The sequence below is a fragment of the Grampus griseus genome (genome assembly GCF_964374135.1).
Source record: "Grampus griseus genome assembly, chromosome: 6".
Taxonomy (NCBI): Eukaryota; Metazoa; Chordata; class Mammalia; order Artiodactyla; family Delphinidae; genus Grampus; species Grampus griseus.
Window position 1 is genome coordinate 23,757,238 of NC_139000.1, and position 15,871 is coordinate 23,773,108.

Consider the following 15,871-nt stretch of genomic DNA (forward strand, 5'->3'; position numbering starts at 1 on the left):
GGCCAATACTATTATTACGTCCCATTAACAGATGAGAACTAAGGTGTGAGGGCTCAAATTCTGTGCCCAAGGTCACCCAGCAAGTAAGTGGCACAGCCAGGATTCAAACACCACCTCCCAAAAATGCTTCTGAGCTGGACTGTCTGATGCCCACTCTTGGTTGGTGACCATGGCCATTTAATGAACATCTGTGTGTGCCAGCCATTGTGGGGTGTGTGTGTGTGTGTGTGTGTGTGTGTGTGTGTGTGTGTGTGTGTGTGTGTGTGTGTAAGAGAGAGCAGTGGTCGGGGAGAGAGAGAGAAAGAAAAAGAGACTATTCTCAGGACATGAAGCCCCAGAGAAGAAATGACCTTCCTAAGGCCAAGGGATAGTAGGCAGGGGTAGAATTAGGTCTCAAAGTTAGTTTTCAAACTCCAGACTTTCTTGTAACCAATGGCCATTGGCCCTCTTACCGAGGTAGGGGAGCAGATTAGGGACAGAAAGCCAACAACTGAGGTAACTTATGAAAGTTCTTGAACACTTACCAGAACCCCTCACTGGGACCCCTCCCCCTTCCTCAGGCCTGGCTCTGTTCTCTGGCTCTGTCTTCCCAGCACCTCCTGGCTGGACTCACTGATACTGCTTTTCTAGCAGGCTCAGGCCTGCCCCCATTCTGAAGAAGTTCCACCAGCCAGGCCTGCACAGAGCAGGGGATGAAGAGGTAAACAAGACATGTTTCCACCTTCAAGGAATTATCAGTCTGGGAGGGAAGGGGACTCATCAGCCAGAGACCTAGGAGTCAATCCCCCAACACCTGCTTCTTTTGCCCTACAGCATACCCATCGCCACATCGTACTGGGTTTACCTCCTTCTTGCCTCTCAGTTCTGTCCACTTTTTCCTCTCTAATCCAAGCGGTCATGATCTGCAAATGCTAGCTCTTAGCAGAGGGAGATGTGTGTGCACATGGCATTGTAAGATGACAGGAAAGGGAACCCACCAGATCTGTCTAAAGAGGGTCAGAAAGGGCTTTGCTGAGGGGGCGATCTGGGTTCTGAAGGGTGAATAAGAGTTTGCAGGTGGGAAGGTGGGAAAACCTATTTGAGGGGCATCAGATTCCAGTATAAAATCTTTTTTTCAAAAATTTTTATTAGAGTATAGTTAATTTACAATGTTGTGTTAGTTTCTGCTGTACAGCAAAGTGTATCAGTTATACATATACCTATATCCACTCTTTTTTAGATTATTTTCCCCCGTATGGGTCATTACAGAGTATTGAGAAGAGTTCCCTGTGCTACACAGTAGGTTCTTTGCGCATAAAGTCTTGAAGGGCCCCTTAGGGTGTCTGAAGAATGGCAATAATTTAGAATTCATGATGGGGTGGTGAAGTGACAGTGGGGCTGCATCAGCAGGCAGGGCAGATTAAGCCTTTTCCCTGTAGACCATGAGGAACCACGGAACCACAAAGTCTCCAAGGGGGAGGTGGGGGAGGGAGCTCTGGTTGAAACTATGTTGTCTCCCCAGCAAATAAACATAGGCTGGCTAAAGATTTCTACATGGAGTTTGTCCAGATATGAAACATAGATAGCCCTGGGCCCATGTCCAGGCTCCTGGAACTCTGTCATTTTCACCACTGTCCCTTGTCTTCAGCCCTGCTGAAAGATTATAAATAGGGGAATGACTCAGCCCATTTCCTTTTCAGAATGGGCGCTCTGGGGGCTGAGTAAGGGGTGGATTGGAGAGGGAGAGACTGCAGGGGACGCTGCGCAATGGCCTGGGGGATCAGGTAGTGGTGGTAGAAATTTGGGGATGGGGGTATAGATGTTGAGGAATGAGGGAGAATGAGGTAAGTTTCTAGCTTAGATGGATTGGCAGAGAAAGGCCTTACAGAGCTCCCCACACAAGGAAAGTCTCCTTGCCACTTCTTCTCTGCTCTCCACCTTAAGAAGATAGAACACTGATCTGATTGGTCAAATTCCACGGTGGTGGTGAGGTCAGGTTTACTTGTGCGTGGTGGGGTCACTGAGCATCAAAAAAAGACACACAGGAGGGTGACTCTCTTCCCTTCATCCATACCTGAGTACACTCGCCTTTGCTTCTCTAGGCAGCAAAGGAGGAAACGCACCCAAAACAAACAAGGGCTGCGGGGGAGGGAAAGGTCCTCTTTCAGCCTGGGCCCTGGGCTCCACCCCAGCTTTATCAGAGAGCCCTGGGCACTGGGCAGGTCTAGAAAAACAAAGCACACCTTGTATCTCCCGCCGTTGCCCTTGGTGCCTGTTTCCCTTGGGGATCTCTGGGCCAGAGAGGGGAGTGGCTGGCAGTCTTCACGTCCTCAAAACCCCTGCCTTTATTCTAACAGCTCAGTCCAGAGGAAGGGAAGGGCTAGGGGAGGGGGAGATGAAGGGATGAAAGAGAGGGTGGAGTCTTGAAGGTCAGAAACTGGCTCTAGGGAGTAAAGAGCTACGGGGCGGGGGGTGGTGGGGGGGGCTCCCAGTGAGTCAGTGAGGGTGGGAACTGTGGGCAAGGGCCAGGTTTCAGTCTGGAGAGCACGCCGAGGGAGGGACAGAGGCCCAGCCAAGCAGCCCTGGGATCAGGGCTCCAATCCCAGTGCGGCGGCTGCGTACCAGCTACTCACCGCAGGCGAGTCCCACACTTCTCCAGGCCCCAGGTTCCTCGGCTACGAACTGGGGGCAAAAAAGAAAATGTCATGAAGAACCTAGGGGTAAGACAGGAATAAAGACACAGACCTACTAGAGAATGGACTTGAGGATATGGGGAGGGGGAAGGGTGAGCTGTGACAAAACGAGAGAGTGGCATGGATATATATACACCACCAAACATAAAGTAGATAGCTAATGGGAAGCAGCTGCATAGCACAGGGAGATCAGCTCGGTGCTTTGTGACCACCTAGAGGGGTGGGATAGGGAGGGTGGGAGGGAGGGAGACGCAAGAGAGAGGAGATATGGGAACATATGTATATGTATAACTGATTCACTGTGTTATACAGCAGAAACTAACACACCACTGTAAAGCAATTATACTCCAATAAAGATGTAAAATAAAATAAAATAAAATGAGCAAAGAACACCTCACGGCCAGGGTTGTCTGGCAGAGTCATTAAATGCGGTCACATCTGTGACAGCGCTTAATAAACCATAAACCTCTGCACAGGCATAAAGACCATAAAGACGTGTCATTCTTCTCACTCTTCCCTTGGGAATAAAAAGCAGGGTGCCTCTGATAAACATCTGGCGATTCTCAGCTCCACCCAGCTTCTCTCCAGTCAGCCTTCCCTCCAGCTTCAAAACAATGCCATTTATTCCTTCCCCCCAAACACTCTCTCTATGTTTGTTCTCTGATCCTTAGCCCTTTGGTCTTTCCCTCCCCACGGGCTTCTTCCTTTTTTTCTACTAATATGTATTGGTCTCCCCGGTATTAAAATAAGAACTATACCCCCCCACACACTTCTGCTTAGTCCTCTTGCCCCTTCTAGCGACTACCCTATCCCCTCCTTCTCCCAGACTTATACTTTTACAGGCTTTTGCAGTTTATAAAGTTTTTTTTCCTTTTTTTGCACCCATTATGTGTTTTGTCATATCATTAAGGTCAGAATAAAACTTTGAGGTTAATAGTGCTCGCCCAGTTTTGCAGATGAGAAAGTGAGTATCAGACTAGGGTCCAGCAGAATCCTAGCTCTCTCTTTGATACCTCACTGCCTCCCTTTGATGCTAAGCTTTTTAAATGAGAGGCCTGGATCTGCCATCTCCATTTCCCTGCCTCCAACTTCTCGTAACCCCATATAATCCATTCACTGCTTCAACCGCTGGACCGCTGGACTCTCTTCAAGGTCACCAGGGCCAATAGCTCCTCGCCAGCTGGCCCACTTCAGAGGCCCCTCGCAGACCTTACTCCTCTTAAACCTTCACTGGCATGCATCTGAGCCTACCCACTGCCTTCTCTTTCTTCAAATTCTCTCTTTCCTTGGCTTGAACTAGAGCTTGACATCCACCACAGAGAAGGAGGTGATGGAGAGAGTTCCTTTTGTGTCTGTGGTTCCTGTAACTTGGTTGTGTGATGTTAACCCAGGTGCATCATGGAACCCTCACTTTGGAAATCTGCCTCCACAGGGTGCTCTGAGCGGTGGCAGGATTTCAAAAGTCCATCCCACCAGCAGCAGCAGCTCAGTTGCCAAGGGCTTTCCCCGAAAGAACAAGTTACCTTGGTTTTGACCAACTTGGCAGAAGATGGGTTTTTGATTTGATGGCAAATAGGCTCAGAGCTGTCATATCTTATGACTTGGCTGGGCCTGGGAAGGTTAATGTCAGAAGTCTGGGACAGAGAAAAAGGGTCACTACTTGGACGTAGACTCTCCCAATAGGAGTGGAACAGGGACCGGGGAGACAAACCCAGCTGTACGTGATGGGGTAGGGGTGATATCTAGTTCTGCATTGTCCAATATGGTAACCACTAATCAGATTGATATTTAAATTAAAATGAGGACTTTCCTGGTGGCACAGTGGTTAAGAATCCATTTACTAATGCAGGGGACACGGGTTCGATCCTTGGTCTGGGAAGATCCCACATGCCGCAGAGCAACTAAGCCCATGCGCCACAACTACTGAGCTTATGTTCTAGAGCCCGCAAGCCACAACTCCTGAGCCCGCGATCCACAATTACTAAAGCCCACGTGCCTAGAGCCTGTGCTCTGTAACAAGAGAAGCCACCGCAATGAGAAGCCTGCACACTGCAACAAAGTGTAGCCCCCGCTCACCATAACTAGAGAAAGCCCGCATGCAGCAACGAAGACCCAACGCAGCCAAAAATAAAAAATTAAATAAATTAAAATGAAATAAAATTAAATATTTAATATCTTACTAGCCTCCTTGCAAGTGTTCAATAGTCACATGTGGCTAGTGGTTGCCATATTAGACAGCACAGATGTAGAATGTTTCCATCATTGCAGAAAGTTCTGTTGGACAGCAGTGATTTTAGACCATTGGATACAGAACCAAAGGTAAGCAGTTGGCTAAGAGAGAGTAAGAGATAGGTGAGCACATCAAGCATGTCAGGTAAGAGGGGGCTACACCTTGGGCTTCCCTGTTGGTGCAGTGGTTGGGAGTCCGCCTGCCGATGCAGGGGACACGGGTTCGTGCCCCGGTCCGGGAGGATCCCACATGCCGTGGAGCGGCTGGGCCTGTGGGCCGTGGCCGCTGGGCCTGCGCGTCCGGAGCCTGTGCTCCGCGACGGGAGAGGCCCGCGTACTGCAAAAAAAAAAAAAAAAAAAAAAAGAGGGGGCTACACCTAAGATGAAGGCAGGGAGGCAGCAAGGTGGGCGGGCACTATAGAAATGCACCCCTTCCCTTCTCTGTGGTCATCGGCAGCATGAATGTTAGGGCTATCGCATCAGAGCCACGTGTGTTTCCCCAAAGCGGGATGCACATCCTTCAGGGAAGAAATGGGTCCTCAGATAGGATACACATGCTAGGGTGGGCATCAGCGAAGTGGGGGACACCCCTCTTTCTCTCCGTATGTTGATCTCTGTGTCTAGACACAGGGCTGGGTTAGTAGATGTTTGGATTGGAGACCTAGGGATTAGATGTTGAGGGAGTCAGAAATTTGGGACTCAGTTGCAGTTGCCAAAAAGTCACTTTTGTCACTGCCACTTCTGAATCTAGAAGTTTAGATGACTTATGAACTCTTCATTTATTTCTGTAAATTCAGTGATGAGAATTGCTTTGCTAATGATTTGCTTAGAGATGAGTCCTTTAAAGAATGAACAAAGTGAGTCCCTATTCGAAATAATTCTTATGCTCTGTGTTCAGGAGAGAGAACAAGTGAAGCCAGCGAAAGATCTGGGACCTGGAAAATCTTTATTCTAATCTGATTCACTCCTTAAACTGTAAATTCCAAGGGGTAGCTTCAGGCATGGCTGAAGCAGCAGGCTTAACACTGCTGGTTCCCAACAATTTCAACAAGAGTTCCAGGGCTGACCTTCATTGGCCTGACATGGGTTACTGCCCAGTTTTGAACCAATAACAGGTCACTGAGAAACATAATGCTCTGATTAGCCAGCTCTGATCATGTACCATACCTGAGGCAGGAGGTGGGGTCAGCTTCACCTAGACCACTAGGCCTCTGAGTGGAGGTGAAGTAATTCTGCAAAGCAACCCAAACTCTGTAACCCAGAGAAGGAAAACGGACGCTAGGCTGGCCATAGCTGCCCACTACACAGTCTTTAATCCATGATAGCTATTATTATTGTAAAATCATAGCAGAAAGTTTAAGCCGACATTTACTAAACGCTTGGAAGGGTAGGGAGGGCTTTGTGGGACATCGTAAGGTCTCCATAAGTGTTTGTGGAAGGAAAAATGTGTGAAAAAACAGAAGCATACATTCAAAGGTAATCTTGTTCTATGGGAAAAGAAAAGGCATCGGAGGGAACGAGGGCGCGATTTGACTGAGTCTAGGAAACAAGCCAGGAGACAAAGGATAGGGATAAATGGTACATTTCTGAGGGAGCTCCTTAGAGACAGGGCTAAGGGCTGTTTAATTAACATGTAAAACTGCTCTGGAGGAAGGGCGTATAGAAGGAACTCTCAGGGTTTACTGATGACAGAACTCTGGGAGTAGGGATGGGAAGGAAGACGGGAAGTTCTCATGAACCTGAGGAGGTGGGTAAGGAAGTGGTGGCTGAGCTTTAACGAGGGGAAGGCAAGAAGTGACTCTAGGGGTCAGCTTCTAACTACTGCCCATGAAGTTGAGGAACTCAAGCTACTGCTCATGGCCAAGGAAAGGACCTGGAATTTAGTGTAGACGGTTTCTTGAGAACTTCAGCTCAAGACAGTTCCTGTTTCTAGACAGGAACACAGGTGAAACACTAAATAATCGTTTGAGGACCAAGAGGCCCGTTAAAGAATGATGTGTTGGCACACAGGATACATGCACAGTTCTGGCCCATTTTCATTGAACATAGAGGAGGTCTGAGAAACGGCCATTAAAATTTCTGAAGGGCTGGTACAGAGCTTGGATAACAGGGACAGGAAATTTTTAGGGTCCAAAAGGCAAAGATGAAGACAGAGCAATCACTGAAATATGTAACACTGAGCAGACGAAATGCAAACTTACTCATCAAATGTGGAAATTCTGGGGAGGAAACTTGGGTGACAGGAAATTTAATCAAAGGAAGGCCTGAGCCTCTGTTTTTCCTCTGTGTGGTGGAGAAAATAGTGCTTAAATCACTATTGTGATGAGGACTGAATGAGATCAGTTAGGTGACGGTGCCTGGCACAGAGGAGGTGCAGGTAAAATTAAAGCAATCTGGAGTCCCCATGGGATTCTCAGTGACATGGTATTGTCGGCAGCACATGGGAGCTCGAGTCAGGAGACATGAGTGTGAGTCTGGGCTCCAATCCAGTCTTCATTTTCTCCGTCTCTAAAAGGCAAAAGCAATACCTACCCCACGGGGCTATTACGACAATGAAATGTGATCCTGCATTCATTCAATGAGTGTTTATTGAACGCGGACTACTTGCCAGACGGCAGGCTAGGTGCTGGGTGGGGATACAATGATGAATAAGGAAAAGTCTTGTCTTCATGGAGCTCAGCGTTTAGTAGGAGGGAAGGACAGAGGATAATTGCAAATTGAATGACACTTACTTTGAGAGGGATGGCACTATGACAGTGCCAAGAGGCTTTGAAAACGGCAGTGCACCAAACTAATATGATTTACCACTGCACTTGTATGCATTTCCTATCACTGCTGGAATAAATCACCACAAACTTAGTGGTTTAAAACAACACAAGGGGACTTCCCTGGTGGCGCAGTGGTTGAGAGTCTGCCTGCCGATGCAGGGGACGCGGGTTCGTGCCCCGGTCCGGGAAGATCCCACATGCCGCAGAGCGGCTGGGCCCATGAGCCATGGCCGCTGAGCCTGTGCGTCTGGAGCCTGTGCTCCACAACGGGAGAGGCCACAACAGTGAGAGGCCCGCGTACCGCAAAAAAAAAAAAAAACCCCACAAATGTATTATCTTACAATTCCGGAGCTCAGAAGTCAGAGATGGATTTTACAGTCTGCGTTAAAAACAAAGGCTACGTTCCTTCTGGAATATCTAGGGAATAACCTGTTCTTTGCCTTCTCCAGCTTCTAGCAGCTGCCTGCATTCCTTGGCTCCTGAATGCTTCACTCTGACTTCTGCTGCCATTGTCACATCACCTTCTCTGTCTCTGACCCTCCTGCCTCCTTCTTATAAGGACCCTTGTGATTATATTGGTCCCACCTAGATGATAACCCAGGATAATCTCCCCACCTCAAACTCCTTAATTCAGTCACATCTGCAAGGTCCCTTATGCCATGTTCGGGAACATATTCACAGGTTCTGGGGATTGAGATGTGGACATCTTTGGGGGGCCATTATTCAGTCTACCACAGCACTCCTGGGCTATATAGTGTGAAATGGGCTACCCTTAGAAACCAGTAAGCACACTGGGCTACCTTTGAACACCAGCTTGCTGATGGTATTCTATTAAGTCAAGTCTTGAGGGAGGGGAGCAGAGTGGGTATTGGAAGGCTGATTGCAGGTGCCCCCTCAGAATACACTGTCACCCGGTAGATCCCTGTAGAGTCATAAAGGAAACACTAGGCAACAAGTGAAGGTCCTGGCTGCTGCCATTCAGGAGCTCTGAGACCTCGGGCAAGGATATTACTTCTCTAAGAAGTCCCAAACTCCACCTAAGTCAATGGGGACAAATAGAACTACCTGGAAGGGTTGGAGTGAGGATAATGAAAATATCATCCATGAAATCACCTAAGACAGTGCCTGATCCTCAGTAAATGGCGATTTTGGAATGCCTCCTGAATTCACCCCTCCCTTTCTCTTGCCCCTTTGCTGTGGCCACTGCCTCCGTCCAGGACTGTCAGAAACCATCATCGCTTGCCAATCATGTCACATGCCTCAGCTTGGCCGTAGTTAGGAGCAACAGTTTTAAATCCCAGCAAACAAGCCCCTATTAACCATGAAATCTGGAGCAAGTCTCTTAAGCTCTCTAAGCTTCAATTTCCTCCTCCGTACAATGGGGATAAAACCGACTATGGAACCAGGCTGTGTTGAGGATTTAGTGAGATGATGAATGGGAAGGGCTTAGCATAGTGTCAGGCACACACACACACACACACACACACACACACACACAAATCAGTGTTATTCTTCTCAAGAGGCCTGGCCTCCTTTCAGCCACACTGAAACCCACTTCTCCCTGAACCAGGCCTTGAACATGTATACCTGAGGGGCACCGTTTATAAATCCTTCCCTCCGCCTCCGATATTCTGTGTGTCCTATACTATCCTCCTCATGCCTCAGTTCTACTCTGCTTCTCAGTAACTTGTGCAAGCTTTACTAGCCTTCTCAGTTATGGCTATTTATGCAGGCCTCTGCCTCGATACTGGACACGAATTCCCTGAGGAAAGGTGTTCTTCTGTGTAGTCGGTTGGAAAAGTACACCCCTCCTTGCCTGGCCTCAATTTCCTTATTTGGAATGAGCCCATTGGACTGTGACGGCAGAAAGGGCCCTTCCAGCTCTGAGATCTTAAACTGACAGAACTTTAAGTAGCAGGGACCTGGTAGATTACCTAGTTCACCCCTATCCTTTTCCAGAAGGGGAAAGTGAGGGCCTGGTAGGGCCTTCGCTTAATGCGCTTCTCTCTCGGGCCTCCCAGGCAAGGCTCCCCCGAGGGCATGCAGCGCGTTTTCCTAACTAGGCAAGGGGAGACTCTCCGGCGTCTTCAGGGCTCGCGGCGCCGGAAACACGTGTGTGCTCACCTACGTGTACACACGTGAGCACACCTACAGCAGCAGGGGGCGCTCTGGCCGGCAGGGGGCAGCACAGACCCGGTTTGCAAATACCCGGCGCAGCCCCGAGGGAGGAGGGCGTGCTGCAGTCCCGGCGGTGGTAGCGGCGGTGGCGGCGGAGGCGGCGGCTATAGGTGCAGCCTCCCAGGTGGGAGGCGGGGGCTGCGGGCGCAGGAACAGGCGCCTGGGGAGCGGGCGTTCGGCTGGGCCTCCTCGGGCCTGGGCGCGGCGAGTGGGAGCGAGCGCGCCAGGAGCACGCAGGCGCCCTGCTCCGGCTGGCCCTCGGCCGGCGCGCGGCGCGGGAGCAGCCCGCAGCCCGCCCCCGCGCCCCCCGCGCCCCCCCAGTCCTCGGGCCGCCGGCGGCCGGCAGTCGGGAGCGGCCCCCTTGGCGGCGAGCGCAGGCCGCCGGCCCGCCAGGGCGCGTGGCGGCGGAGGCGGCGGCGGCGGCGGCGGGACGGCTCCTGGGCCGCCCCGAGCGCGCCCTCCCGCCCGCGGCCACTCGCAGCCGGCGCTGGCTGGGCCGGCGCGCCCCGCGGGCAGCCGAAGCGCGGCCTCGTCCTCGGCGGGAGCGAGCCCCGGTCCGCAGCCGGCGGGAGGCGGCGCGGGCGGCCGCCTGCACTGACGGCGGCGCGGGGCGCTCCTGGGCGGCGGCGCAGCAGCGGCGGCGGCGCAGGGGGCGGAGGCAGGGGACGCCCCCAGCCAGGATGCTGCGGTTCCTGCGCCGGACCTTTGGCCGCCGCTCCATGCAGCGCTACGCGCGGGGCGCGGCAGGGCGCGGGACCGCCGGCCTGGGGGACGAGCGCGACGGGGGTCCGCGGGGGGGCCCGGCCGCCGCCGCCGTGTCCACGCTGCCCGCCGCGCCCGGGGGCAGTGTGTTCCCAGCCGGCGGCGGGCCCCTGCTCATGGGCTGCGCGGCCGTGCACATCTCCGCCGCCGGGGCCTCCAAGACCACCCTCTACTGCCGCGTCTTCCTGCTCGACGGGACCGAAGTGAGCGTGGACCTGCCGGTGAGTGACGGGGCCGGTCCGGGACACTGGCACCCCGCGGCCCTTGGGGCAGCTCCCTTCCCCCGATGCTTCCCTCTGGGGCGCTCCCCTTGTACCTCTCCGGGATCCCCTCCCCCTTCTGCAAGCACTCCTAGTCTGGTTCCCTCTCGGGCCACCCCGTCCTGCTCTCTTCCGGGGCCCCATCCCTGGCCCGCGCCCCCGAGTCCCAAGTCCCCGCCCCCTGGCGCGGGTGACTGGTGTTCCCCTTCTATCCCCCAGGTTCCTGCATCGGCCTTCTCGGTGCTGGATTATTGGTTAGAAAATCTCAAAGCAATGCGGGGCTGCCATGGGGTGGCCCGCTTGCCCCGACAAACTCGCCACCAGGCCTTGGTGGGACGGCAAGGCGGAGAATCCCCCTCGCCTGCTGGCCGGCAGGTGCCCCAAGTTTGGGAGCGAGTCGGGGGACCACTTCTCTCTTCTGTTCCCATCTTGGTGTACCACTCCGCCCCACCCCCCAACCCGGTCCCATCCTAAAGAGCCCCTCTGGCTCGCTGCCTCACAGGCGGCCGGGCGACTTGGGAGCTAACTCTAGAATGGATCCTCGCGGACCAGGCCAACTTTGCACCGGCAGAGCCCCTGCTGGGGCGCTGGGAGTCGGCCCTGGGGTGCTCCCGGGCCTGGGGCGCCGGACTTTCCCCGGGGTCTGTGCGTGGAGCCGCGGAGGCACTCCAGGGCAGCTGCGCCGCGGCCTGAGCCCCGGTCACCCGCCCACAGGTGGTTGCACCCCGCCGCCTCCGGCAGAGAGCTAGGCTGGCGCTGCTGTCCCCGCCTGGGCGTCTGGCTACCAATGTGTCTTTCTAGCCGAAGGGGCCAGATCTGATCAAATCAAATCCGCACATTAGTGGGGCGCCTGCTGTGCACCCGGCGCTGCGGCAGACGGTGCCTTTGGGAATCTTTGGGTGTGACCGAGGACACAGCCACGATTGAGCTTTAGATGAATGTTACAGAGCATCTCGAGGGTTTCAAGGGAAAAAAAATAACATACCGGGACTTCGAAAGAAAGCATTTAGGCCTCCTCGGGTGGGGGAAATTGGACGTCATGAGAGAACTGGGAATATTGTAAGGGTTTTAGATGGGAAAATGAGAGCCTGCCTGGCTTGGGGTTTAACGTTTCCTTGTGTAGGTTTAATTTTGAGACAGTGTCAGTTTATGGCGATTTTATTTTTGTGGTTCCTGGTGCTCTCCATAGGATATCATTTTGTTATGATAATACCCTTTGGGGGCCTTTTTATTCATGGAAAAGGAGCCAACATTCCAGTGCTTAGAGCAGTTGTCTTTACAGTAGTATTAAAATGTTACTGCTTCCCCAAGACGGGTCTCTCCAGCTTTTATTCAGCTGGGAGAGGAGGCCTGAAGGGGCCGGGAGGGGCGGTCGGGGGGGGCAGCCAGTGGTGAGGTGAGTGTGTTGCTTCTGGAGCAGGCAGCTGGTGTGTGGAGAGGATGTGGCGTATTCTGCATCTCGGATCTGGGAAAGGAATGCTCTGGTTTGGAACTTTGACAACGCTCATTGCTGATGGTTTTCTTGTCTGTTCCCCGGGGATGATTGATTTATAAAATGTAATGCTTCTGTCAGGTTTGTGCGACAGGCTTAAGCTGTGTTTCTGGGATGAAAAATGCAAACCCAGTAAGATGCATGCGTAGTGAATAGACCCAAACAGGTACCCAAATGAACAGGTTGGGACGGGAATGCTGACTTAACCACAGCTGGTGGAACCCTGGCCCAGTGTGAGGGGAGGGGGATTTTGCATCCTAAGAGGTTTCTTCACTTTATTAAAGGCTACTTGACAAAAGAATTCACCAGGTTTTCTTATAATGGCAGATTTTTTGATGCTTTAAGATGTTATTTAGTGAACTCCCAATTTTATTTATACAGACACGCATATGTATATATACCCCGTCCAAAGGCAAATCCAGAGCAAATGCTGGCTTTTGTCATGTGAGCCCTTGCCTGGGGAGGAAGGATGGAGAAGAATAAACAGTGAGCACGGCTCATCGATTTAAAGATTTATTAGGCATTAGAACTGCATCGCACAGTCTCCTGTGCTCATCTTCCCAGATCCGAGTCTTAGTTCCTGTATTTAATTCTCAGAGTTACAAGGTGAGCTCCAGGCGGCCAGCTCCCCATGAATCTGTGGCATGCGTGTGCCTTCTCAGCCCGTTTCACCAAGCTCACTTTTTATGCTGTCCTTTTTGGCATTTAGTCCCACTGGTCATTATTCTCGTCTCCTGCGTTCCTGGATTTTTAGCGCTTCCTGGGCCCCGGGGTTGCTTTGCTGCATGGCGCACAGGATCTACCTTTGACTGCCATCTCCCTAAGCTGGATTGTCTGTCTCCAGTCACTCGCACGGGCACAAAGCACACTTGCCAGGCTAACGATAACTCTTTTGTAATTAAAACCCTCTGGTAGTGGTTGGTAGCGTCGAGAATTCGTCGCTCAGTATACTAACGGTGGTTATACATTGTCATAAGCCGCTTTATTCGCTCTAGTCAGAATGCCTATGTTCCAGAATTGCCTCGAACACAACACCCTCACTGTGATCGTGCTGGGGCACCTCGGTTTTCAGTTGTCACCATTTCTTGGGCGTCTCTGTGTGCCAAATGCTGGGCTGTGGAACCAAAGGTGAATGAGAGGTGGCCTTGAGGCTCTTGGGAAACACGTGTAGCAGAGCGTCTTTTTATTGTTAAGTGATGCTGAGTGATAACGACAGGCTCACGGGACAGGGTGCTGGTGGATGAATTGGGAGGACTTCCCAGAGACTTTGACACTTGAGGCTCTAGGATGTCAAATCCAGTGTCCCTTGTGCATTCAAAAAAAAAATTTTTTTTTAATTTATTTTTTGGCCACACTGAGCGGCTTGTAGGATCTTAGTTCCCCGACCAGGGATCGAACCCGGGTTTGAACCCGGGTCCACGGCAGTGAAAGCCCGAGTCCTAACCGTTGGACCACCAGGGAATTCCCCATTTTTAGATTACCTGTTGTGTCAGGGCCACTTCTCGGTCAAGCCACGACCCAGCTGTTATATATAACAAAGGAGGAAGCAAATGACAGGGCCTGGGGCCCCTCCCCCAGGTGGTGGCCTTGTCCCCTGACATGCCTGAGTGTTCTTAACCTTTGCTGTGGATAGACAGGATATTTAAAAAAAAAAAATCCAGCGGTAATGTGCAGTCTGGAGTGGGCTTGCTGTCCAAACCCAGCTTCCACCCTACAGACCAGAGTGCCACCCTGAGCCACGCCTCTTCAGAAACCCTGGCGCTGCCTTGCAAGGTGCCTCCGTGTCCGTAGCCCAGCCCTGCCCTGCCCTCAGGTGTGGTCAGGTCAGAGCAGGCAGGACTCCCTCGGCCTGCCTGAGACTCTCCCCTTCTATTAATGCAGCTGAAGATCCCATCAGTGTGCTTGGCAGCGGTACCCGCTGTTGACTCATATTAGTTCTCTGTTGACTAAAGCCCTGGCATCGCTTTTGCTCGCGCGGCTGTTGCTCAGCCCCGTCGCCCCCCTCCCCTGCATACACAGTCTTCCAGCAGCTCTGTGTGGAAAGCCGGGAGGGCATGTGGCTGGCTGGTCAGCACGCCCCGCCCCCATGCCTTGGAGGGCACCGTCCATTGGCCGGTATTGCATTTGCTGCAGTTGCTTTCACTGTCCCTGGAGCTCCGCAGTGACTTGTATGGTACAGGGCAAGCACCGAGAGTTTCAGGGCAGGAAGATGCATGTTTGAGTCTTGGCAGCTGGGCTGTGCAGCCCTGGGTTACTTGAATCTCGATTTTCTGGTCTTTAAAATGGGATGATTACGTGACAAAAAGGGTATGAAAAGCCTCAGGAAACAGCAGGGTGCTGAAGGGTTGCTAGTAGGTTGTAATCTTACACACATCTCAGTGCCTCCTCTTTGGCCTGTGAAAAGTGATTGGGAAGTTTTCTAGAAATGAACATTAAAGGAAAAAAAAACAAAGGCTGGGAATTCCCTGGTGGTCCGGTGGTTAGGACTCTGTGTTTTTACTGCCAAGGGCCCCGGTTCGATCTCTGGTCGGGGAGCTGAGATCCCACAGCATGTGCGGTGTGCCACGCCCCCCCCCAAAAGGAAAGCGGTGCCAGGAAGCCTAAACAGAGCCCAGTGCCGTGTGGCGGGGCTGGGGGTGGGGCTTGATTGAATGTGGGGGGACTGAGTAGTGGATTCTACCTTGGAGGGCAGGATATCTTCACCCTCAATGGTGGGAAGAAATGGGGAACTACATAAGGCCCTAGGAAATAGGAGAAGGCAGCTTCTCATTTCCATTCTCTCCCAGGGTTCTGGCTGCCATGGACACGCTGCCTTATCCCAGACCTCTGGGTGGCTTGCTTTTTCCTGCTCCTGAGGGAAGGTATGGGCTCAAGGTGGCCCTCCAGGGCTTACCCTGCCCCCATCTCCAACCCCCCCCCCCAGACCGTGAATGAGACCATGGGGAGCTTTGGGTAACTGTGTGCGTCATGGAGTTGTGTATTTTTTTTTAAAATACCTTTGTTTTAAAAGGAGGGCTGCTGGCGAAGGAGGGGAGTGGGCAAGAGAGGTGGGTGGTGAACATCCTTCCCAAGTGGGATAGAGATGCGATCTCTAACTCTGGTTCCCCACTTGCTGGGTTGTTGGTGTTAATAGGCAGGGAGGGGGAGTCTGCCAGCCTCTCCAGTGCCAGTAACATGACCCTGCGCTGGGCCAGGACTGAACAAATATTAACTTGCTAAGCACTTTCACGTGCATAATCTCATTGAATTCTGTTGCTAGTGCACTGTTGTGGATGAAGGTACAGGTCTGTTTAGTTCTGAAATAGCAAAAGGTTGGGGGCGCGGGCATGGGGAGGTAGAACTTTCCCTTACATTCTTGCATAGGGACTTAGAAAAAAATCCACTCCTTCACCACAGAAATCCTCCGCCCACAGTTTGTCCTCAAAACACGTGTCCCGTCCTTCTCCGCTGCCTGACTCCTGTTGCCAGCCTCCTCCACGGTGCCTGGAGCGTTTCTCCTGCAGGAATCTG

The 15,871-nt window shown here is 52.3% G+C and overlaps 1 protein-coding gene across 4 annotated transcripts in view; it reads left to right on the forward strand.

Moving 5' to 3' along the window:
* Nucleotides 1-10,527: 10,527 nt before the first annotated feature.
* EPB41L4B (erythrocyte membrane protein band 4.1 like 4B) overlaps nt 10,528-15,871 on the forward strand; it is a gene marked incomplete at its 5' end in the record, with an annotated part of 140,525 nt that continues 135,181 nt past the window's right edge. For all 4 annotated transcript variants that reach the window (XM_082656502.1, XM_082656501.1, XM_082656503.1 and 1 more), the window contains one exon: nt 10,528-10,830. In XM_082656502.1, the coding sequence (XP_082512628.1) occupies nt 10,528-10,830 (303 nt within the window). The remainder of the gene's footprint in view (nt 10,831-15,871) is intronic.